At 44.6% G+C, this 24,999-nt stretch overlaps 1 protein-coding gene across 4 annotated transcripts in view; it reads right to left on the minus strand.

The window, feature by feature from the left end:
- FPGS (folylpolyglutamate synthase) overlaps window positions 1-15,820 on the minus strand; it is a 27,198-nt gene extending 11,378 nt beyond the window's left edge. Inside the window, exons 1-8 of one of the 4 annotated variants that reach the window (XM_043981183.1) lie at window positions 15,732-15,820; window positions 2,643-2,771; window positions 2,453-2,506; window positions 2,295-2,359; window positions 2,074-2,188; window positions 1,635-1,712; window positions 1,328-1,389; window positions 1,017-1,119 (exon numbers count right to left, since the gene is read on the minus strand). In XM_043981183.1, coding sequence (XP_043837118.1) covers window positions 1,017-1,119; window positions 1,328-1,389; window positions 1,635-1,712; window positions 2,074-2,188; window positions 2,295-2,359; window positions 2,453-2,506; window positions 2,643-2,771; window positions 15,732-15,806 — 681 coding nt within the window. In that variant the 5' untranslated portion in view covers window positions 15,807-15,820. Of the gene's footprint in view, window positions 1-1,016; window positions 1,120-1,327; window positions 1,390-1,634; window positions 1,713-2,073; window positions 2,189-2,294; window positions 2,360-2,452; window positions 2,507-2,642; window positions 2,772-4,880; window positions 5,067-10,188; window positions 10,253-15,237; window positions 15,382-15,731 lie in introns of those variants that run through there. The other 3 variants (XM_043981182.1, XM_043981185.1, XM_043981181.1) reach the window with 3 other exon arrangements.
- Between the last annotated feature and the right edge of the window lie 9,179 nt (window positions 15,821-24,999).

Consider the following 24,999-nt stretch of genomic DNA (forward strand, 5'->3'; position numbering starts at 1 on the left):
CCTTACAACCCTGGGAGGGAGGTGCTATTTATATGATCCTCATTTTACATATGAGGAAACTGAGGCAGACAGACAGACAGAAAAGTTAAGTGACTTGTCTGAGATGACACACCTAGTATCAATCAGAGGTTAGATTTGAACTAAGTCTTCTTGTTTCCAGGCCCAGGGCTCTCTCTATCCACTGGGCCACCAAACTGCTATTCTCCCATTACCTAGCTGTCCGATGCTCTTGTGCATGCCAGTGTATCTATATATAACCTAAATCAGATTGTTTTCTGTCTTGGGGAGAGGAGAGAAAAGGGAAGGAGGGAGAAAAATCTTTTGAAAACAAATGTTATAGGGCAGCTAGGTGGTGCAGTAGATAAAGCACTGGCCCTGGATTTAGGAGGACCTGAGTTCAAATATGGCCTCAGACACTTGACACTTACTAGCTGTGTGACCCTGGGGCAAATCATTTAACCCTCATTGCCAGGGGAAAAACAAAACAAAACAAAATTTCCCAGGGAAACTAGGTAGTGCAGTGGATAAAGCACTGGCTCTGGATTCAGAAGGACCTGAGTTCAAATCTGACCTCAGACACTTGATGCTTACTAGCTGTGTGACCCAGGGCAAGTTACTTAACCCCAATTGTCTCACAAAAAAAAGGAAGGAAGGAAGGAAGGAAGAAAAATGTTGAAAACATGCTAGTGTATCTGTCTTTTATCACAAGCTTCTATAAGACAAGAATGTGCTTCCTGAGGCAACTGGAAAAAGTTAGTGGGTCTCTCCAAAGAGCCAGATTTTCCTTCCCCAGGCCCAGGAACACTCTGAGAATTGGCAGACCTGAGATGCAATCCCAGCTCTAACATGTATTAGCTGTGTGACCCGGGGCAAGTCCGTTCCCTTTTCTGAGCCTTAGCTTCCTGATCTGGAAACAGGAACAAGGCTACCTTAGGAGTGTGGCAAGTAAAAAAGTGCCTTAGAAATGTGAGGTCAGGGTTTTTTTTAGTTTTTTAATTTCCCACAAGGATTATTACCTTAAAGATGCCCCCTTTCTGCCAGGCAATCTTCTCAATAGTGTCACCCAGGATGTTGGTATGGTCTATGCCCAGAGATGATATCCCACAGACCACTGGCTTCCTGGGAAAAGGGTCAGGGATAAGTGAGAAAGGTTTAACATTGACCCTCCATCCCTCCCTGGAACTCCCATGGGGTCTAGGGAAGGTGTTTCTGCCCACCCATTTCCTTCATTAATCCCTCTGAACCTACTGTGGACAATGGGAGGACTGGGGTCTCTATCTCTCCATCCCTACTCCATTACCTGGGATTAGAACCAGGGCTTTCTCACCTGATAATGTTGGTACAATCATAAGCACCACCAATGCCCACCTCCACCACTGCTAGGTCCACCTGGAAAGAGGATGCCAAAACCTCAAATGTCCGTTTGCCTAACACATGTACCCATATTGCATAAGTGAGCACACATCCCCTTTTCCTCCAACTTTCCCACCCCGGCTGACACTCAGGAGTAGGCCCAGACCATGCCACAGTATAGTCCTGAGGCTGCCAGCCATGGAAAAGCTGATGGGCAGTAGCACCCAGGACAGGTAGAGTTTGGGATGAAGGCCAGAGACAGACATCCTAGAGCACCCTACCTTCTCTTGGAGGAACACGTGGAAGGCCATGAGGGTAAGGAAGCGGAAGTAAGGGGGCATGCTGACACAACTGCCATCCTGAGGGCAGAGACACAGAATCAGGAGAAGGGCGAAAAAAGCCAGGAGAGGGGAGGCATCATGACATAGCAGAAAGAACTCTGACTGAGAGCCAGGAGACCTGAGTTCTCATCCTGCTTCTGTCACTAACTTGCTGGGTTGACCTTGATCAACCATAACCTCTTGGGCCTCGGTTTTCCCAAAATTTCTGCAAAATGAGATAGTTAGATAATATGATCTCTAAGTCCCTTTCAAGGATACAATTCCAGGGCCCAACCTTACCCCTGCTAAATCCGAAGGTTGGGGGGTAGACAAGGAGGCTGAGACCCAGAGAAGGCCAGGGACCAACCTCCCCCTCCAAACCTGCTCATATCTCCCCTACCTTAGTCTCCTCTAGGCGATTGTAGAGACGCCAGAAGTATTTGGTGAAAAGCTCAGGGCTGATGGGTTCCCCATTAATACGGATTCGCTCCCGAACCTGCACCAAGTGAGGAGAGCTAAGGGGATAGAGAGACCTTGGGTGAGGCAGTCTCCAGCATCTAGAGCCTTCTGTTTGGCTCCTGGGAAAGGCTGTGGGTGTGCTCCCGCCTTGAGCCCCCATACCTATAGAATCCAGTTTTCAGGCCATAGCCACGGAGAATGCGCTCTGTGAAGGCACAGGTAGAGCCCTGAAGATACATACAGAGAGAAAGATGAGGGCTCAGAGATATCCCCACACGTGGGCCCCAACCAGGGCCACATCCAAACCTCCCAGATCTTACCTTCCCTTTGGTCCCAGTCACATGAATGATCTTCAATCTGTCTAAATCCTCAATCTGAAACAGACAGATAGACAGACACCTGGCTCATGCTCCAGACTTTACCCTTGTCGCTGCTCTGGTTCCTGTTAAAGATGGTACCTAGGGTGGGGTGCTAGTGGGGCAGGGAAATCCATCTCCTATCCCTACTTACCTGTAGTCCACTTCGAATTAAATAATGTTTCATGGCTTCTAGCTGGGCCTGTGGATCTCCCCGTTCTCGCTTGATCTGTTCTAGGAAGCTAGCATTGGTCTGAAGGGTGTTAAGGGTCCGAACAGCATCCTAAGGACCACGGAGGATTAGAATCAGGCAGGCATAGGATATCAAAGGAAGAAACGTCAGCATCTTAGAAATCACCCTCCCCCTGCACCAGATGAGAAGACTGAACCTGTCAGAAATGAAATCACTAGATTGTAGCTTTAGAGCTAAAGGATCTCAAAGGTTCTGCTTCTACCTGGTCCCTGTACAGATAAGGGAACCAGAGGCTCAGAGGTTAAAAATAACTTGCCCTGGGGGCAGCTAGGTGGAGCAGTGGATAAAGCACTGGCCCTGGATTCAGGAGGACCTAAATTCAAATCTGGCCTCAGATAATTGACACTTACTAGCTGTGTGACCGGGGGCAAGTCACTTAACCCTCATTGCCCTGCAAAAAAACCCCACAAACAAACAAACAAAATTTGCCCAATGTCACACAGCTAGTAAATATCAGAGGAGGGATTTGAGCCCCAATCCAGGCCACCTTCATGACTTAAGGCGATCAGAAACAGAACTAGGCCTAAGACCCCAGGTTTTCTGAACCCTTCAGGCTAACCAACACCAACCACTGTTCCCAACAGTTTAATAAGGTGATAAAAAGAAGCTTGAGGCTTTCCAACCTCCCTCTACATGCGTGGGAAGAGTCAAGGAACAAATGAGTCCAGTTACATGTGATCCCTCTAGCCTTGCAGCTGGAGAGCCTTTAAAAAATACTAAATGCTTTATTTATTTTTAATAATAAACATTTTTATTTATAGTTTTGAGTTCCAATTTTTATCCCTCCTTCACTCCCTCCCCTGCTCCCTCCCTGAGGTGGTAAGCAATCCGATGCCAGTAATACATGTGATTAAGAAAGGCTTCTGAGTCACTAGTATACTCAAAAGCACAGTCACTTCCACTATTTGCATTTGCCCCACATCTGACCAAATTTAAGGGGAAAAGGGAGCCAGTGCACTAAGGTCTCTCTCCAGTACTAAACCAATGGGCTGTCCCATTGTGCAGAGGTTTGGGGGCAGGATGCCCAGGGCTCTCCAAAAAGAGATCATCTGATTAGATAACGCCTTTATTTTACAAACAAGGAAATGGGGCCCGAGTCACCACAATTCTCAGAAATTACTCAACTGGTAAGTGAAAGTGCTGGGAAGAGAAGCAGGCAGGCCTGGGGCTATTATTCTACTGTTCTTGTTATTCAAGTTCTAGAGTAGCAGCCACAGGAGCATACTAAAAGGTAGTTTGTCTGAGCAGAAGTAAATACTTAATTGTTTCACCAGAAAGTTATATTGGGTTTTTTTGTTTTGTTTTGGTTTTTTAGGTTAGGTTATATTATTTTTCCAAAGGAATGAGTTTTGTCTAAACTCACCTGAGGCCAGGGGAATGTACAAGAACGTGAGTGAAATTATAAACCTCAGGTCTCTTTATGAAAAAGTGCTGACCCTACGATGGCTATTTATACTCCCTTCCCCCCCACCCCAAGATCCAATATCTCTCCCAGTCATTCACAGGACCTCCTTGCTGCCAGCTATGTGGACTGGCAGGTGTCAGGCAGTTTCCCCTCTGGAGGGTACCAGGTGTTCTACCCAAGGCAGTCACAGGATCCCTGTGTAAAGCCAATGGGCGCCAAGTTGGGACCTGGGCACCATTACCCGTGGCAATCAAGTCAGAAGGCACAGAAACAAAGGGGACACCACACAGGGAAGCTGGCAAAGTTCCTCCTTGCCAACCTGGGCTGTAAGGCTTCCTTGATCCTTTACTTCCAAGCCTGGACTCCTGAGTTTTCCACACTCCCGCATCCCAACCCCTTGGCCCCATCAGAAACCTGGGAGCCCCTAACCCCTGACCCAATTAGATCCTGGAGTACCCCCAATCTCTGATCCCACTAGATTCCTGGGTACCCAACCCCTAACCCCATCAGACTCCTGGGAGCTCCCAAACTTCGACCCCACAAGACACCAAGGCGCCCACACTCCTTGAAACTCCTTGATTGCAACCCCTGACCCCACCCACCCAAGACTCTAGGGTCCTCCCCTGCTCTTTGGAGCCCCGGGTATCCCGGAGTGGCTGATGCTGCGTGGCCCCGGCCGCTGCTGCCCACGTGTCCACCCGGCCTGACCCGACTCATGCCGGCCGCCCCAGTACCTGGTACTCCATCCCGGGCTCCTGCGGCACCGGTCGTGCACTCAGCCCCCGCCTTGCCGGTCCGCCCCCAAGCGGAGGCGCCGCGGCGAGCCGCAGCGCCGCGTGCAACGCCCGGCAACGGGCCCAAGACATCCCGCCAGAGAACCCCGAGACGAGGTTCCAGCTGCCGCCTGCCAGTCTCCCGGCCCCGCCCCGCCCCATCCACGTGTGGCTTGCACCGCCCCTACGACGACATGCTCACCAATCCTCGACCTGGAGGTCTTTCTTTTCCACCAATGGTGGAAAGGTCCCTCCGGTCACCATCTTTGTTAGGGGCGGAAGCTAACAGGATTTAGGGGCACTGCGAGGCAGTTCGAAAAACAGTGACGCCATATTTGTAGGGCTTCCAACTTTTTCCCGTTCCTGCTTAGAAAGGAATTGACAGGCCCTTCTGTTCCTGCTGTAGTCCCTTTAGGAACCTGGCTGCAGCCTCAAAACATCCCTGCCCCAACCAAGACCTGTGACCTCCCCCACCCCACTCCGAGGTTTAACACTCTCCTCTAGGCTCATGACAATTCACACTTTACCAGCCTGTCCACATCCTCAACAAACAAGACGGTATTTGGTCCAAACCCATTTTACAAATCTGGAGATTGCGGCCAAACGAACGGTGGTAAAGAGAAAAGGGTACTTGCTCTGGTCAGTAGACCTGGGTTCAAAACTCTTCTCTGATATGTCATGTTGAGCTCTTTGAAAACAAGGACGTTTTAAAACTTGTCTTTGTATCCCCATTCTTAGCACGGTGCTTGGCAGATAGTAGGTACTTATTTCCTGCAAAACCCAGAGCAAGTCACTCAAATTCCCAAGCCCCTACCACCACCCCCATCTTTTTTTTTTTTTTTGCGGGGCAATTGGGGTTAAGTGACTTGCCCAGGGTCACACAGCTAGTAAGTCACTTGTTAAGTGTCTGAGGCCGGATTTGAACTCAGGTCTTCCTGAATCCAGGGCCAGTGCTTTATCCACTGCGCCACCTAGCTGCCCCCCCCATCCTCTTTTGTAAAACCAGGGGGTGGGGGGTTGGTGGTGGATGAAATGGCCCGAGGTCCCTTTTACCTGTACCTCTGTGGTCCTAAATTACTTCAAATGAGTTTGATGGAAGAAATTTAGAGAAACAGAAGAAAGCCCAAAAAGGATGGATGAGTTCGTTACCTCCATTCTTTCCCTGCGAGATTCCCTGCAGCCCTTCACTCTCCCAACTTTGTTGAATATACGGCCACCACCAAACAAGGCAGGCAGCTACCTACTAGCCTCACCTTCCTGGGCTCTTGTTAAAGGATGCCTAGCTCCTCCCCACCGTGATTTCATCATCTCATCATTTTTGGATAAAGTGATCAGGTCCTGCCCTTTAGAGTCATCCCAGCCCTTTCTAAGGCAAAAACACCATTCAGAGAACAAGTATCCCTTAACTTCTGGCCTTTGAAGTGAAGTGACCCTGGTGCAGTGATCCGTCCTCTACGGTCTCCTCAATGAGACTAATTCTAATTGTGCCTGTGTGCTTGCAGACCTGGGGAGAGCTCACAGAAAAAAAGAAGAAAACACCAAGGCTTCTTCTGTTTTTACTGTTTTCAGTCCACCCCAGTGTTCTAGCAAACATTAACCTCACTTAAAGAGGGTTTAAATATTCATCAAGAGTATTTTCAATATTTTAGGAAGGGGAAGAGGGGAAAGGTTATGCAGAGATCGATCCTAGTTAAGATTACATGGACTATACATGCTATAGTAACAGTTCAAGGCTGCCCAGCCTTTTAATCCGCTTCTTGGCGACCTTTGGACTTCATTACTGTGGGCTTTTGTAAAATGAAGGGTTTGAACTAGATTTCTAGGGTATCTTCCAGCTGGAAACTCTGTGAATGGGGGCATTTACACATCGTCCATCTCTTACAAATTCCTTAAAAACTCCGCTCAAAGGGCACCTTCCTACATGGGATCTGCCTTAATTATCCCCTCTGCTACAGGGATAGAGCACCGGCCCTGGAGTCAGGCATATCTGAGTTCAAATCCGGCCTCAGACACTTAACACTTACTAGCTGTGTGACCCTGGGCAAGTCACTTAACCCCAATTGCCTCACTAAAAAAAAAAAAAAAAACAAATTATCCCCTCTGCTACTAATGCCTCCCCTTACCTCAAATTACCTTGTATTTATTTTGCCTATTTGTGATCCATTTCTGCCTTTGTAACCCCAAAGCTTACTTAGCACAGTGCTGGTACTGTATTAGGAGACTTAAAAAAAAAAGTTTGTTGATTTAAAAAGCAAACATTGATGGGATGGAGAAAATGGTTTAAGGTTGAAAGTCTCAGAGTTATGTCAAGGATTGACATAAGCTTCTACAAGAGGAATGTGGGGGGCAGCTAGATGGAGCAGTGGATAGAGCACCGGCCCTGGAGTCAGGAGTACCTGAGTTCAAATTCCGCCTCAGACACTTAACACTTACTAGCTGTGTGACCCTGGGCAAGTCACTTAACCCCAATTGCCTCACTAAAAAAAAAAAAAGAGGAATGTGAATTAGATTTGAGACATCTGCCCGGACTGCCATGGGAAGGGGGCAGTGGGAGAGGGAGAGTTGAACTTGATGGCCCTCAGGTCAGGATGTGAAGCCCTAGGGTGGACAGTGTGAATAGAGCTCTTCTCTGTAAAAACAGGAATGATGGTACTTGCCTATCTACTCAACTGGGTTGTGGTGAAGAAAGTGCTTTGCAAACCTTAAGAAGCTATACAAATATGAGCTATTATTATTCTTGCCGGAAGCAAAGTAGCCATGGGAGGAGGCTAATATTTTAACTTGCCCCAGCCTGAACTGCAAAGATGTCACAAGTTTCCAGGAAGTTAAAGGCTCCTCGATGGGAAGGGATTTTAGAGATCATCTAGTTCCATTTACCTGTTTTATTGATAGGAAAACTCCAGAGGTTGTGTCCTGTTGAAGGTCACACAACTGACCAGCGGCTGAGTCAGGGACAAAAATCCAGAAAAACTGACTTTTAGGCCACTATAGGGAGCGGTCAGGTGTGTCAACAGTCCCCAGTGTGGCCAGAACCATATTAAAAAGTAATTGGTGAGGGGGCAGCTACGTGGCTCAGTGGATAAAGCACCAGCCCTGGATTCAGGAGTACCTGAGTTCAAATCTGGCCTCAGACACTTAATTACTAGCTGTGTGACCCTAGGCAAGTCACTTAACCCCAATTGCCTCACAAAAAAAAAAAAAATTGGCGGGGGTGGGGGGGGAAGGGGAGAGGGGCTTGTCTCATTAAGGAGGTGGTACTTGACTTAAAATGGGATGGAAGCTTAAGGAAGTCTAAGTATCTGAGGTAAGGAGAGAATATATTAGCAGATGAAAAAAGTGAAAGTGAGAGAAAGCAAGTATGCCAGTGTATCTTAAGTCTGGAAAGATAAGGAGCCAGGTAGTGAAGGGATTTGAATGCCAAAGATGATGATTTTTTTTTATCCTAGAGGCAGTAAAGGGCCACTGAAGCTTCTTGATGGGTGGAGGGTGAATAGTGTGCTCACTTGTGCTTCAGAATGTAACCTTCTTACATGCAGAACCAATTGAACATCGTACACAGTATCAACAGCATTCTCAGCAATGCAGTGATCCAAGACAATGCCAAAAGACTTATGGTGGAAAATGCTCTCCACATCCAGAAAAAAAAACCTATGGAGTCTGAATGCAGACTAAACATACAATTTTCATTTTTGTTGTTGCTTTTTTGTTATTGTTCTTGTTGATTTTTTTCTTGCTTTTTTTTCTTTTGTTCTGATTAATGTGGAAATATGTTTGACATGATAGTAATGTATAACCTATACCAAATTACTTACTGGCTTTGGGAAGGGGAAGGGAAGGGAGAGTGGGGGAAAAACTTGGAACTCAAAAAAATCTTTACATGTAGTTGAGGAAGATTCAAATAAATAAATAAAATTTTAAAAAGGAAAAAATGTAACATTCTTGAAGATACAGACTGTTTGGGGAAATTAATAAATGCTTATTGAATGCATGAATAAGTGGATGGAGAAACCACTATTGAGGGAGGCCTGAAGCAAGCAAAGTTCTCCATCCCTCGATTTGTTTATTCAGATTAGGGATGGGGACGGAACCTATGATTCTATTGGCATAAGGTACTGGTTCCTGAACCCTTTAAGACTCTTAAAAATTACTGATGACCTCAAATAACCTTTGCTTATGTGACTTATAGCTATTGACATTTACTGTATTAAAGATTAAAATTATTATTATTATGAAAAAAGTCTTTAACCCCAGGCCTTCTAAAAGGGTGGCTAGATGGTACAGTAAGGTAAGAGTATGGGGGGTGGGGGGCAGCTATGTGGCGAAGTGGATAAAGCACTGGCCTTGGATTCAGGAGTACCTGAGTTCAAATCAGGCCTCAGACACTTGACACTTACTAGCTGTGTGACCCTGGGCAAGTCACTTAACCCTCATTGCCCTGCAAAAAAAAAAAAAAAGATAAGAGTGCAGGGCTTAAAGTCAGAAAGACTCCTCTCTTCCTGAGTTCAAATCACTTAACAACCTTTGCCTCAGTTTCCTTATCTGTAAAAATTAACTGGAGAAGGAAATGGCAAACTACTCCAGTATCTTTGCTAAGAAAACCCCAAATGGGGTCATGAAGAGTTATTGTTATTTCTCTTTTGTTCTCAAAAATGACCGTGACATCAGGAAGTGATATCATGACTAGCAGTGAACTGGATTTAAGTGAGGGAGGGCTGTGCAAAATCACCAGCCTCCAGAGCCTTCTGGGTCTAGTGGCAAGAAAAATATCAGGATGACTGCGGGTGGCCCCAGATGTTTAAGGCAATTGGGGTCAAGTGACTTGCCCAGGGTCGCACAGCTAGTAAATGTCTGAGGTCAGATTTGAATTTGGGGCCACTCAGCTGCCCCATGAAGAGTCAGACATGATTGAAAAACAACTAAACAAAAGCCTTCTGAAAGGTTCTGAGGACTCCCCCAAGGGATCCCCAAACCATTTTGAGAACCCCTACTATAGGGAAGCCCCAGGTGAGGTTACTCTCCTCTACCAGATCAGTAACTACAGTATTCTGCAACTTGGTCTAGAGAGTTGCCTATGGTAGTGAGAAGCCCAGGGTCACAGTGTATGTCAGAGGCAGGTTTCGAACCCAGGTCTTCTAGGCTTCAGGGGCAAATATCTATTATGCTGCCACCTGAAACTGAACATGCCCCAAACTGAAATCATCTTTCCCCTTCCATCCAAACTTCCTTATTATTTATTGTGAAGGGCATGAGCATCCTTCCAGTTACCTACCTTGGAAGCTTAGGGGTCATCCTTGATTCCTCTCTCTCAAGTCAGTTGATTTTACCTTTGCAACCTGCCAAATACAGGAGAGAATCCTCTGACGCTGCTACCACTCTAGTGCAGGCCCTCATCACCTTACATCTCAACTATTGCACTAGCTTGCTGGGGGGTCTGCTTGCCTCAAGTCTCCTCCCACTCCTATCCGTCCTCCAATCAGGTGCCAGAGGCATTTTCCTAAAGTGCAGATCCAATCTTGTCACCCCCTGTGCGATCAACTCCAGTGGCTCCCTGTTGCCTCCAGGAGCACATTCAGAATGCTTTGTTTGGCATTCAAAGCCCTTCATTCATAACCTCTCCCCCTCTTACCTTTGCAGTCTTTTTATACCTTACTCCCTGCCAAGTGCTCTTAGACCCAGTGACACTGGTCTGACTGTTTCATAAACAAGGCACTCCATCTCTCTCCACTGTGGGCATTTTTATTTGCTGTTCCCCTTTGCCTGGAATGCTCTGCTTCCTCTTCTCTGTCTTTTGGCTTCCTTGTCTTCTTAAAAGACCCAAATAAAATTCCATCTTCTACAGCAGGGGTGTCAAATTTAAATAGAAAGAAGGCTATAAAACTGTATACAAGAACTCCTTGCAGGTCAAATATTGACTTAAGAAAACCCCATTATGTCCTGTGGCGTTTTTTTATTTTGTTAAATATTTCCTAATTACATTTTAATTTTGCTTGGGCACTTGGGAGGGCTGTGGGTGGAGTGTTTGACAGTTCTATTCTACAGGGAACCTTTTTCAACTCTTCTCAATCCTAGTGCCTTCCCTCTGTTAACTATTTTTCATTTCTTCTGTATATAGCCTATTTGTACATATTTGTTTGCTTGTTGTCTTCCCCACTAGAGTGTGAGAGCTCCTCGAGGGCAGGGACTGTCTTTTGCTTCTTTCTGTATCCCTAGTGCTGAGTATAGTGCCTGGCATATGGTAGGTGCTTAATAAATGCTTACTGACTGACAAACCTAATTGGCTTTCCTGCCTCAGGTCCCTCCCTTCTAGTCCATCCTCTATACTGCTACCAAAGTGATTTTCCTTAAGCTCAGACCAGACCATGCCATTTGCCTATTCAATAACCTTCACTGACTTCCTATCTCTAGAATCTACTCTAAACCATGTTTAGCTTCTAAAGCTGTCTTTCTATCAGCAGCAGTTTGGTTTGAGCTCCACAGGACTTCACACCTCACCCAGGACAAGATGATCATTAGAAATCTCATTATCATGCTGCTTAACTCAGTTCTGGATCCTTAACACCTCAGCCATCCCCAGTGCCTTGAACTCACTCCCTTCTCCCTTCTTGCCTAAATAAGAATCCCTTTCTTCAAGATGCAGCTCCAACACCAGCTTTTAATTAAGCTTTTCCTGACACCCTCAATGACTAGTGCCTTCCTTCTCAGACTATTTTGTATTTATTCTCTTTAATAATTATTATGAATATACTTATATGTGAATGAGTTGTTTTCCCTCATTAGAATGTAAGCTCCTTTCACATAGAGATTATTTCATGCTTCATATCTGTATCCCCAGTGCCTAGTGACACTGCCCAGCACATAATAGGTGTTGTACAGAGCCAGAAATATGTGTGTGGGGAGGGGGAAGGTGGAAGGGTATTCCTTGGTAAAGGTCCTTGGGTATTACTCTGTAAAGAATTACCTTGGGACAGCTAGGTGGTGAAGTGGATAAAGCACTAGCCCTGGATTCAGGAGAATCTGAGTTCAAAGCCAGCCTCAGACACTTGACACTTACTAGCTGTGTGACCCTGGGGAAGTCACTTAACCCTCATTGCCCTGCAAAAAAAAAAAAAAAAAACAATTACCTAGAATTAAAGTGGTCTTTTATTTGGCTCTAGAGAAACTGACCAAGGGGTAAGTTAAAGACTTCACCCCTAGGGAGGAGGTGAATTAGAAACACTTCCTTCCAGAACAGAGGGAAAGCAAAAGCTTTTATAGAGGATAGATGTGGTGTCCACCTGAAAGTGGAAAGTTTGGATACTTGTCATATTCCTGCAAGTCAGGAGGATTTTTCCGGGGAGAATGATGGTCCTGACCTCTGTCTTTTAGCTTAGGTCAGGTAGTAGCTGTGTAACTGATTTTCCTGCTATAGAATTTTATCCCCCCTTACTTTTTAGGTGTGTCTGTCCTGATATCTATTTGGTTAGTCTACACTTTCATAGTCCCTTGATTCCTCTATATGTCTGTCCTGTTATCTGGTCATCTTTGGTTTTGCTTCTCACAGGAGAAACTTCTGATTTATTCTAAGCCCATTGTCAGTTTCTATGATCACTTTAGGGAGGATTACTTATCTTTCTGCCACTGACTCCTGTTTTGATTTTACATTTTTTAACCTCTCCCACCCTAAAAAGTTAGCACACTAAGAAAGAGTTTCTGTCCCATTTAATAAAATGAATAGGAAAAAAAAAAAGCAAAAGTTAATGGCATCTGAAAGTGGGGGACTAAGAGGACTCACTACTTAAACTTATTTCTGAAAACTGAAGAATTCTTCTGAATTGGCAGGGCTAGTCTCTGCTAACTTTCTGGTTGTTCTCTCCGACTCATATCTCTCCCTACTCCAATTAATCAACATTTATTAAGTGCTTACTATGTCAAGCATTGTGCTAAGTGCTAGGTGCTCTTTCCAAAGGAATATGTTTATTTACTGAAACCTCACAAGAAGTCCTGGGGTTTACTTGCTAGATTTCTTCTAAGAAAACCCAAATAACTGTCTCTCATTGACCAAGAATAGGTCCCAGCCCCAGCCTCATTTGGCAATTGTTTGGCCTCTGGATGACTCAGAGTGGGTGCAAACAGCAATTGTTTCTATTTTGGCCAGAAACCCTCAGGTTCTCCCCACTTTCTTTCCCCGGCACTTATTTATTTATTTGTTGGGTGGTTTGTTTGTTTGTTTTGTTTTGTTTTATTTTGTTTTGTTTTTGGCTAGCTTTTCTTTGCTTTGTTTCTTACCTAGCCTTAATCACTGAATGGGCATTGCCTCAGGCAAACTAAGACCAGTGAAAGCCTTTTCCTTCAAAAGCCTAGGTCTCTTTCTACTTCATCCAGGGACGACTCCAGTCCTCCTGATCTATATCTAGCCACTGGACCCAGATGGCTCTGGAGGAGAGAGTGAGGCTGGTGAGGCTGGTGACTTTGTACTGCCTCACTTAAATCCAAGTCACTGCAAATCATGACATCACCTCCCCAAAGTCATGGTCCTCTTGAGAGAACCCAAGGCCAAACTACCATGAGGGATACAAAAAGAGGCAAAAGACAATCCCTGGCCTCAGGAAATTTATGATCTCATAAGGGAGAATTATTCCGATCCCTCTATTCCATTGCCAAAGTGTTCTCCTTAGGGCAAGTCTAACCATGTCAACTCCCTGCCCCAATTCAATAAACTTCAGTTGGTGCCTATTACAAATATAAATTCCTCTGTTTAGTTTTGAAAGCCCTTCATAACTTTGCCCCAACCTATCTTTCCACCCTTGATGGACGTTATACCCCTCTCTCGTGCTCTACAATCTAGCCTCTTCTGTATTCACACACAAGCCCAATCTCCTCTTTCCACACTTTACTTGTCTGTCCTGCATCCCTGGAATGCATTCCCTTCTCACTCTCCAGTAGCAGAATCTCTTTCCTTCAACACACCCCATCTCCTGACCCTGAACCTTCTCTTTACCGGTTGTTCCCCATGCCTAGAATGGCCTCCTTTCCCCTAGCTTCCTTTGTGACTCAAGTCCAATTCTGCCTTCTGGAGGAGGGCTTTTCTAGTTCCACCACTGCTGTTATTTTCCTTTTAAGATTACCTGCCGTTTCACTGTATGTAGCTTGTACGTACAATTTTTTTGTCCTTAGGCAAGTAAATAACAACCCTCTCTAAGACCTTACATTGCAGAGAATATGTGGCTCTGCATTGGCAAGGAGGGTTAGAGTTAGGGTTAGGGTTCATGAGGAATGCCCTATCCAGATAAAATCATAAGTCTGGAAAAAACCCCAAAAGCCAGTTTTCATGCTCAATCGACATCCAAAAGCTCTGCACTGATGTACAATGCGCCCTGGACTAAAAGTCAGGATAGTTTGGTTCTAGTTGTTTTCCTTCTCTGTTTGAGCAAATTCCTTCCCTGCTCCAAGTTTTATTTTCATGGAAGTCTATAAACTCTTTGGTGCTAGAAAGGGGCTTGAGAAATCATCTGGTTCAACCTCCTTTCTACATAATAAAATGGAGGCCCACAGAGGCTGCCAGAGACATCACCTCCCCATCTGGCTGAAATACAGATGGCAGCCTGCTGAAATGACCCTGAAGACATCAGACATAAGCAGTAACCACATATGGGGTAGATTCACAAGATTTGGGGGGCCAACTTGAACAGTGGCAAGTCTGACCATTTGATTTTTCAGCATCCAAAGATTTGGGGAGAGGAATCTTATTTCTCCTGTCAAGGTCCAAGTTGTGGTCACTTCTCTATTATTCACATGTGGATTATCTTTAGTAACCACAGTTTATAGGGCTGGAGGAGCAAGGCGGGACTTGGACACAGGGGTTGGTGGAGCTGTACGCTCTTGCCTTAGGATGCCTTCTAAGGTCAAATGTACTTTTTAAATTATTTTCAGTTTTAGGTCATCTACAACTCTCTTTCACTGTCTATATTTTGGCTGGCTGGGAAACCAAAGTCCTTTTCACTCCATAGGTAGGATCATCAGCATTACTGACTGAACTGCTCAAGACCAAGCCACTGTAAGAGAAGGGCCGCTGAAAGCCATTTTGTCATTGAAGCCCTCCCTTCACTACCTATCCACTTACAAGAACTGGCTGTGACCTCGGGCACCAAAGATGGGAGTGCTAAGGAGACACCATCAAGTCCAGATGTGGGACTTTGAAAGAAAGGAACTAGAATACCCCACCCCCACCCCCAACACCAGAGAGTGCTGCTGCTCTCAGACGGTCCTCTAAAGACTCTATGATCTAGAAAGCTGGGTCCCGCTGGCTCACATCAAAATGTTTGGGGCTCACTTTACATACCTCAAAGGAAGCATTTTCATCCCAACTAAGATGGGTTGATATGCTCCGACAAATCATGGAAACGTTAAACCATAAGTTGTATCCTCTAAGGCATAGGCTAGAAGTTGGCCAAAGCCTCCAGAGCTCTCTCATGGTGTGGCTTCCGAATCCCCATCTGGCTGTGCACCAAACGGAACCACAGGGAAGTCCACTCCTCCCACCAGCTCCTTGATCAAAACTGACTCCTCCTCTAGACTGGCTGACCCCCTTCCCGAAGTTATACACCCAAAGTTACTAAAGCCAAGGGAATCTTCAAGTGGAATGGGGATTTTTCCAGGCTGGAGGTTAGACTAGGGAAGGCTCCAACTCCAGGCTACGAGAGACATTTCAGACGTTGCCTGACAGTTGAAGCATCTGTTATCACCCATTCAACAGCAACAACTTTTCAAACACCTGCTTCCTCCCCACCTCGAATGGCCCAGACATAAACTTATCACAATCCAGTTCGGTCTTACCTGTTGTGTTTCTTTTTTCATCCTTCTCCTTCCTTCAGAGGCTGGAGTCTTAGGGCTCACTCCCCGTTGCCTCATTATTGGTTTCTGGAGTCACCAGGGGTTAAAGGACAAACCGGAAAGGGACTGAAGGTGAATATCTACTGAGGGTGAAGAAATGGGGCAAGAGTCCAAAGCATGGGGGTTGGGCACTATTAGCTACAGAGGGCCCCACTGGATCAGTTCCCAAAGTAATTTCTGGTCACAAAGGTGATTTGTACAAGGTCAGAAAAAGCATTCAATAAACTGCTTTGTTTAAACTCAGTTTTCACTCTTAGATAATCTTAACGTGAGAGATACATTAACAATCTCACAGCTTAAAAGTAACTTTAAGAGACCACATCTAAATTGCTCCCCAAATAACCTTTTTTTTCTTTTTGAGGCTAGTTGGTGCTGCAGGACCTGAAGTCAGGAAGACCCGTGTTCAAATCTAGCTTGAGACACATACAAGCTGTGTGACTCTGGACAAATCACTAAAAAATTTGTTCACCTCAGTTTCCTCATTTGTAAAATGGGGATCAAAACAGCACCTACTTCCCAGGGTGGTTGTGAGGATGAAATGAAATAATTATAGCATGCTTAGCAAAGTGTACGGCACATAGTAAGCACTATACAAATGTTGATTATTGGGGCAGCTAGGTGGCACAGTTGATGAAGCACCGGTCCTGGATTCAGAAGGACCTGAGTTCGAATCTGGCCTCAGACACTTGACACTAGCTGTGTGACCCTGGGCAAGTCACTTAATCCTCATTACCCCACAAAAAACTAAAAACAAATGTATTATTGTTATTGTTGTTGTTATTATTATTATCATCATCATCATCATTATCATCAAGGGGAAAAGATTCCCATCCTTGATAACCTGTCACAAAGTCTCATGACTCAAGTGTGGCTGGGAAGTTTTCTTTATTCCTAACCTAGCTTAGCTCCTAGGGTTAAGAACCAGGTAGTTCTTAACCTGGGATCCAAAATCTTTTTTTTTTTTTGGTAACTATGTCAATGTGACAATTTCTGGTATGTATTATTTTATGCATTTAAACATTTTTGAGAAAGGGTCTGTAAGTTTCACCAGCTTGTCAAAGGGGACCGTGTCACAAAGCAAATTAGGAACCCCTGGTTTCAATTCTCATCAGAGATTAGGTATCAGACTGTCACTATCTGTGTTTTAGAGACAGGAACTAGATTTTGTGGTTTCATTAGGATAGGGAACCCTCAGGTGAGGAAATGCCCTCTACCAGGCACACTGAGTGAGCATCTTCTCTGTGGCCTATCATCTCAGAGACCTGCCTAGAGCAGAGAGGTCAAACACTGGCCAGCTAGGGAAGCCTAAAGCAGATTAAAATGGAAGGTGAAAATATTTAACAAAATACAATAAAACAAGATAATATTACATTTTAAAACTAAGTCAAGATGAGGCCCACCAAGATCCCTATGTACAGATACAGTGGTGCCCTTTCTATTTGAGGTAGCTACTCCTGGTCTAAAGTATTGAGAGAGTTAAATTGTTGGTACTTTTGTCTTTTCAACTTGCATGAGACCTGCCTAGCTGATACAGACATCTCTTCTTCCAGGAAAACACATTTGCCTATCAATCAGTACCAAACACTTATTATATGCCCAAGGAACATAAGGCATGGTCCTTTCCCTCAGGGACTTTACAATCCAGTTGGGGACATAGGACCCACAGGTTGGGTAAGAAATAGCCTCCTATTGTGTTTTAAGGGTCAGATGAAGAGGGTTGACTTTAAGTGCTATAAAACAGACCATTTTTGATGGAGCTAGCAGTGAAAAGAGTTGGGGTTTGAACAGCTCGGCCTTAAAGAAGATGGATGGGATTTGGATTGCTGGAGAAGAGGGGAGAGGAAATATCACAGGAGGGAAAGAGCAAAGATAAGAATGTGCAAATTGTGATCGAAATAATGCCATAGGACAATGCCTGGCACAGCAAAACCCACAGAAGAATGTGTTGAAATCATCTTCTAACCAAGAATGGCTTGGAAGGTCAGAAGGAGGGAGCTGCTGTGCTGAGACAGGAGTAGAGCCCAACCCCACAGTCACCCTGACATAGATCCAGTCCCAGGAAGGCCTCACCAGAGAAGGAGACCCCCAGAGCCTCTGAATCAGCTTGAAGCACCAGTGTTGTCTGGAACTAAGATCACAGTCTGGTGAGAGGGCTGAGCCCTGGGCAGGGGGGAGACTACAGGGGTCTATGCTGGTGCTGAGGCAGAACTTGGATTTTTCACCCCTGCTGAGAACCAGGAGGTAGGCTTGAGTAGCAGTGGCCCAGGTGGGGGAGGGGCACGGGCTTGTCAGAGCTGACAACCACAACACACAAAGCTGGTTGATTAGCGAGTTGGTCTGGGGTCATCTACTGGCCAGGAGAGTGAAGAACCTGATCCTCCTTAAATTATACCACCTGGGACTTCTGAAGCTTGGGATACTGCAGCCTGGAAACAGTGCCCCACTTTAAGGAGCTAAAAGTCAAGTAAAAGAAAGGAAAGATGAGCAGACAGAGAAAGGTGAGGACCATAGAAAGTTTCTTCAGTAACAAGGAAGACCAAGGGGCACCCTCAGAGGAAGATGTCAACCTCAGGGCCCCTATATCTAAAGCTTCCAAGAAAAATATGAATTGGTCTCAGGCCGTAGAGGTGCTCAAAAAGGACTTTGAAGATAGAGAGGTAGAGTTAAAAATGGAAAGAGAAATGAGAGTGATGCAGGAAAGACATGAGAAAAAAAGCCAAGAGCTTGGAAAGTCAAATTGGCCAAATGGAAAAGGAGGTACAAAAGCTTTCTGATGGAAATAATTGCCTAAGAATTAGGATTGAACAAATGGAAGCTAGTGACTTTATGAAAAACCAAGACACAATAAAGCAAATCCAAATGAATAAAAAAATAGAGGGCAATGTGAAATATCTTCTGGGAAAAACTGCTGACCTGGTCCAGGAGAGATAATTTGAAAATTATTGGTCTACCTGAAAACCATGATCAAGGAAAGAGCTTAGACATCATCTTCCAAGAAATTGTCAGGGAAAATTGCCCTGATATTCTAGAAGCAGAAGGTAAAATAGCAAATGAAAAAAAATCTACCGATCACCCCCAGAAAGAGATCCCAAAAGGAAAACTCCTAGGAATATTATAAACCAAATTCCAGAGTTCTCAGGTCAAGGAGAAAATATTGCAAGCTGCCAAAAAGAAAGAATTCAAATACCGTGGAGCCCCAGTCAGGATAGCACAGGATCTAGCAGCTTCTACATTAAAGGACCAGAGAGCATGGAATATGACATTCCAGAGGGCAAAGGAATTGGAATTACAACCAAGAATCATGTATCTAGCAAAACTGATCATAATCTTTCAGAGGAAAAAATGGGACTTCAATGAAAAAGAGGACTTTCAGGTATTGATGATGAAAAGATCTGAACTTAATGGCAAATGTGACTTTCAAATACAAGACCCTAGAGAACTATAAAAAATTGGAGTTGGGGGACATACCTGGAGTCGTACAGTGGGTGACTGTCTCGTGTCTGAGGTTGGGTTTTGGCTGAGATCCCCCTGGATCCAGGGTGGATGCTTTGTCCACTGCATCACCTAGCTGCCCCATGATAACATCTTTAGGGTTAAATTGAGGGGTGAGGGGAATGCACTAGGGGTGGTGGGGAAGGGCAGAGGTAAAATCCTACATGAAAGAAATAGGAAAAGGCTTATGGAGTGGGGGAAGAGATGGGGGAAGAGCAGGGCAGTAAATGAATTTTACACTCATCAAAAAAGGCTTAAAGACCTTAAACTCATCAGAGCTGCCTCTAGGAGGGACTAACAAATACACCCAACTAGGTGGAGTAATCTATTTAATCTGGGCAGTAAATGAGCCTAACACTCATCAGAATTGGCTCAAAGACCTCAATCTGATTACAATTGGCTCAAGGAGGGAATAATGTACACACTCAATTGGGTGGAGTAATCTCTCTAACCCTTCAGGAAAATAGGAGGGGAAAGGGCTATAGGAAATGACAAACAGGATGATCCCCGAAAAACCTGGAAAGACTCATGAACTGCTGTATAGTGAAGTGAGCAGAGCTGGGAGGACAATGTGCAGGAGTATTGTTCAATGAGCAATTGTGAATGACTTTACTCTCAGCAATTCAATGATCCAAGACAATCCCAAGGGACTGATGATGAAGCATACTATCCACCCCCATAGAAAGAACTGATAAAAAGAACACTTGTGGATTGTACATATATAACCTGGCTGCTGTCTTGTGGAGGGGGGAGGAAAGGGAGGGAGGGAGAATTTGGAACTCTAAATTTTATGAAAATGAATGCTGAAAACTACCCTTACATGTAACTGGAAAAAATAAAATAAATGTTGCCCCAAAAAAGTACAAATTGTGATTAGGGAACCACTGTGCCAATTTGGACGTTTGTTGAATTGAAAATTGAATTGAGTTGACCAATGGATAGTGGGGGACGGAGCGGGGAAGGAATGGGAAATCAGCCCAACGAGGTAGGCAGAGGCCAATCAGTCAAGGGCTTTGAATGGCAGGCAGGAGCTAGGACTTTATCCTTTAGGGAATAGAAAGCCAGATTAAAAGTTTCTGATGAGGGGGCAGTGGATAGAGCACCAGCCCTGGATTCAGGAGGACCTGAGTTCAAATCCAGCCTCAGACACTTGACACTTACTAGCTGTGTGACCTTGGACAAGTCATTTAACCCCAATTGTCTCACCAAAACCAAAACAAAACAACAAAACAAAAACCAAAAAGTTTCTGATGAGGTAGGACCTGGATTAAAGTGTCTGCTATAGTACTGAAAGGGGAAGACAGAAAAGACAGGGAGTCTTTTTAAGGCGACTGTTTCAATGATCCAAATATGGAGGGCCTGAACTAAGTTTTGGTGCTGGGAATAGAATGGAGAGCTTTCCTCCCCATACTTGGTGGCAAAATCAAGAGAAAAAGTAGCCCTGGGAAAAGCCAGGGCAAATCATCTACAACAAGAGCACACTTGATGAGAAGGAAGCCTCAGGGCAATGCCAGTTGGCCAATCTATCACCTTCCTGGAAGCCAGCAGCCTTATAGGATTAGCCTTCTAAAGCAGAAGTTCCCAAACTTCTTTGTTTTATGGTGTGAAGCGTGTCTCAGTAATTTTTTCACAGCACCACTGGGCCAAATGAGATATCTAACAGTTCTGTTCATTAAGTTAGGTTAGAAAATTTTGAAGTCCTGTGGCGCCCTCTTGGGCACACTTGATGCAATGCCCCAAGAAGCTGAGATACAGAATTTGGAAAACCGGGGCCCTAGAGCCTCAGAATTCTAGCAGGGCTTCTAGGAGCCTTCTTCTCATAGGTATGGGTGAGATGCCCAGGACATGGTATCCCTTCTTCATGTTACCTCAGTCCTTGACTCCTTTTGTGATATGGCCTCACTCAATCCTAGTAGAAGTCTTTGTAGCTGTATCTGTTAGCCTCCCATGTTGACCTAGAAGCCCTGTGCTCCAAAATCTCTCTGGGATGGCTTTTTTGGAGGGAATATCTATTTACTAAAAATTGACAGGTGGTGATTTAAGAGGTCCAACCTTTCCCAATCTCCACAGAGCAACCATAAAACACTAAGGTGGACACATCAATGAAACTACAAGTCAGAAGACCATGTCCAGTTCTAGTTCTGCCACTCTCTGTGACCTTAGCCCAGTTTTTTAGCCTCAACATTTGATGTTTATTGCATAAAATAACACTTCCTATCCAATGTAGTTACTGGAAGGATCTAATGATGAGCAGCTAGGTGGCACAGTAGATGGGGTGCCAGGCCTAGAATCAAGGAGACCCATCTTCTTGAGTTCAAATCTGGCCTCAGACACTAGCTGTGATCCTGGGCAAGTCACTAACCCCTGTTTACCTGTTTCCTCATCTACAAAAAAATGAGCTGGAAAAGGAAATGGCAAACCACTCCAGTATCTTTGCTGAGAAAATGCCAAATGGAGTCACGAAGAGTTAGACCCAACTCAACAATGATGACAAGGAGAGGACAGATATAGAGGCAATTTGAAATGTTTGAGTTATTGAGTACCAAAGGTGAGGAGCCTGAGACTTTAGGCAGTCCCTTCAGGGACTTTCTGCCTACTCCTTGAAACACAAACTGGGATATGATTTTGATAACATCATGTAGAAAGGCTTCCAGTTTCAATCCTTCTGGGATTTTCTGTTAATATCGGACTTTAAACAAAAACAAAACACTATCACAGTGGTTTGTAATGTTGCTACACAAAACTCAGCAAAACTGATGCACTTTTTACAGCAGGTCTCATGCATGGGCTTAACTGGGAATCAATATTTTTTACACATGCCTGATTCACACGTCTGTAATCACATGACAGAGAGATTAAGGAAGGCCAAACCAAAGCTGAGCATGGTGGCTGAGGCTTGATTCGCAACAGAACAGGCTAAAAAAACCAAAACTGGCCCCTCACAATTAAAAAAACATTTCCAAAAGTAAGGGAATATTTCTCTACATAGACATTAGGGAAGAAATACTATCACTTTTATTTTTTTGTTTTTTGTTTTTTTTGTAGGCAATGGGGGTTAAGTGACTTGCTTAGGGTCACACAGCTAGTAAGTGTCAAGTGTCTGAGGCCGGACTTGAACCCAGGTACTCCTGAATCCAGGGCTGGTGCTTTAACCACTGCGCCACCTAGCTGCCCTGAAATACTATCACTTTTAAAATGACATACTATTTCCACTGTCCAAGAGTATGCCCAGCACACTGGAGACTCCTTAGTCTTCAAACTACAAAGCAAGCCCCCTTACTTTTATGCTATGCAAATGAGAAGGGGCACTAATGGAGAGAGGAAGTATTATAACTACTAGCCCTTAAATGTAAAACTTGTGGATGGTGCAGTGAAGTACTGGACCTGGTGTCAGGAAGACCCAAGTTCAAACCCCAGCTTAGATACATACTAGATTTGTGATCTTGAACTAATCCCTTAATTTTTTATCTGCCTCAGTTTCCTCACCTGTAAAACGGGGATAATAGCACCTACCTCTTAGGATGGTTGTGAGAATGAAATGAGTTTATAAAGTGCTTTACAAACTTTAAAGCACTATATAGACAGTTCTTGTTTATGTAAATTCACGATATACAAATTTGATTTTAATGAACTGTGAAAGAAATCCAAATTCCAAAAACACCTACGTTAACAGTATTGTGCTCTCTCTTCCCTCATCAAAAAAAACAAAACCAAAAACCCTCCTTGTAAAAGTAGAGGGGCTGTCACCTTTGATCAGGGGGTTGGCTTAAGACCTTGGCCCAGTGAGACCTTTCTGCTTTCATCTACCTACCAGCCTTCTTCCTCTTTATTCTGGCCAGACCCCTCCAGGGGCTGGCCTGGCCCAGCCCAGCCTATCAACCCTGCCCCTCTCTTCCCTCCACAGGCCTCCAGGGAGCAAATTCCCAGAGGTTTGCAGACCTATTCATTTGTATAAAGAACTAGTAAAAAAAAGTCACTATATGGAGTAAAACCACATATTGGGAATTTTAAAAAACTTTTTGCCTCTAGTTATCTCATTTGATCTTTTTTTTTTTTAAAGGGCAATGGGGGTTAAGTGACTTACCCAGGGTCACACAGCTAGTTAAGTGTCAAGTGTCTGAGGCTGGATTTGAATTCAGGTCCTCCTGAATTCAAGGCCAGTGCTTTATCCACTGTGCCACCTAGCTGCCCCATATTTGATTTTTTTTTTTTTTTTAGTGAGGCAATTGGGGTTAAGTGACTTGCCCAGGGTCACACTGCTGGTAAGTGTTAAGTGTCTGAGGCCGGATTTGAACTCAGGTACTCCTGACTCCAGGGCCGGTGCTCCATCCACTGCGCCACCTAGCTGCCCCCTGCCCCTCATTTGATCTTAATAGCCTAGTGAGAAACAGCAGGAATAATTAACTGCATGATCACAGAATTTCAGAATTAGAAGGCCCCTCAGGGGCCATCTAGGTCCAACCTACCTGAAACAAGAATCCCTCCTATACCAGTATACTAGAGCCAACAGACCACCTGGCTTTTAAGATAAGCTCTCCAGTAAGAAAGCCATAAAAAGCTAGGTGATAAAGCACCAGCCCTGGATTCAGGAGGACCTGAGTTCAAATTTGGTTCAGACACTTGACACTTACTAGCTGTGTGACCTTGGGCAAGTCACTTAACCTTCATTTCCCTGCCAAAAAAAGAAAGCCACAACTCTCCCTCCTGAGTTAATCTATTTTGGGGATTTGGGGACAGAGCTAATTATTCAGTTTTTCTTGACATAAAGCCTGAATTTGCTTCCCTACAACTGTCCATTACAAATCCTGTCCTATGGGTCTAACAGAACAAATATAATCCCTTTTCCACATGATATCCCTCCTCAAAATACCTGGACAGCATTCTCTAAGTTTCCTCTTCTTTAGGATAAACAGCCCATGCTCCTTAAAGTGATGCTTGGATGGCAGGAATTTAATGCCCTTCATTTATTTTGGATGCTTTCTAATGTCCTTCCTAAAAAGGTAGCATCCAAAATTGATCATAGTCTTTTTTTGGGGGGGGGGGGAGATTGGGGTTAAGTGACTTGCCCAGGGTCACACAGCTAGTAAGTGTTAAGTGTCTTGAGGCCAGATTTGAACTCAGGTCCTCCTGACTCCAGGGCCGGTGCTCTATCCACTGCGCCACCTAGCTGCCCCAACCATAGTATTTCAAATCAGCAGGACTACCTAGTCCAGGACATCATTACCTTATATGGGCTTAAAGTTGTGTTTTCTTGGATGCCCTATCCTACTATTCAGACTATAGCTCATTAACAATAGCCCTTGGGGCAGCTAGGTGGCACAGTGGATAGAGCACCGGCCCTGGAGTCAGGGGGACCTGAGTTCAAATCCGACCTCAGACACTTAACACTTACTAGCTGTGTGACCCTGAGCAAGTCACTTAACCCCCATTGCCTCACTAAAAAAAAACAAAAAACAAAACCCCTTGCTGTGCCCTGCTCCCCAATCTCTCTCAGGAAAACTATTATCTAGCCATGTTTTTCCACCTTGTACTTATCACTTTTTTTTTTTAAAACACAGGTCTAAGACTTTATATTTATTCCTTTCAATTTTCATATTCTATTTTGCCCCATGTCCTACTGTCAGGATACTTTAAAATTCTAACTTAAAATCATCCTGGCAAAAAAAAAAATCATCCTGGCATGTGAGCTATCCCACCCAGCTTTGTGTAGCCTTATGTT

Source organism: Dromiciops gliroides, chromosome 2 (assembly GCF_019393635.1).
Source record: "Dromiciops gliroides isolate mDroGli1 chromosome 2, mDroGli1.pri, whole genome shotgun sequence".
NCBI classification, from domain to species: Eukaryota; Metazoa; Chordata; class Mammalia; order Microbiotheria; family Microbiotheriidae; genus Dromiciops; species Dromiciops gliroides.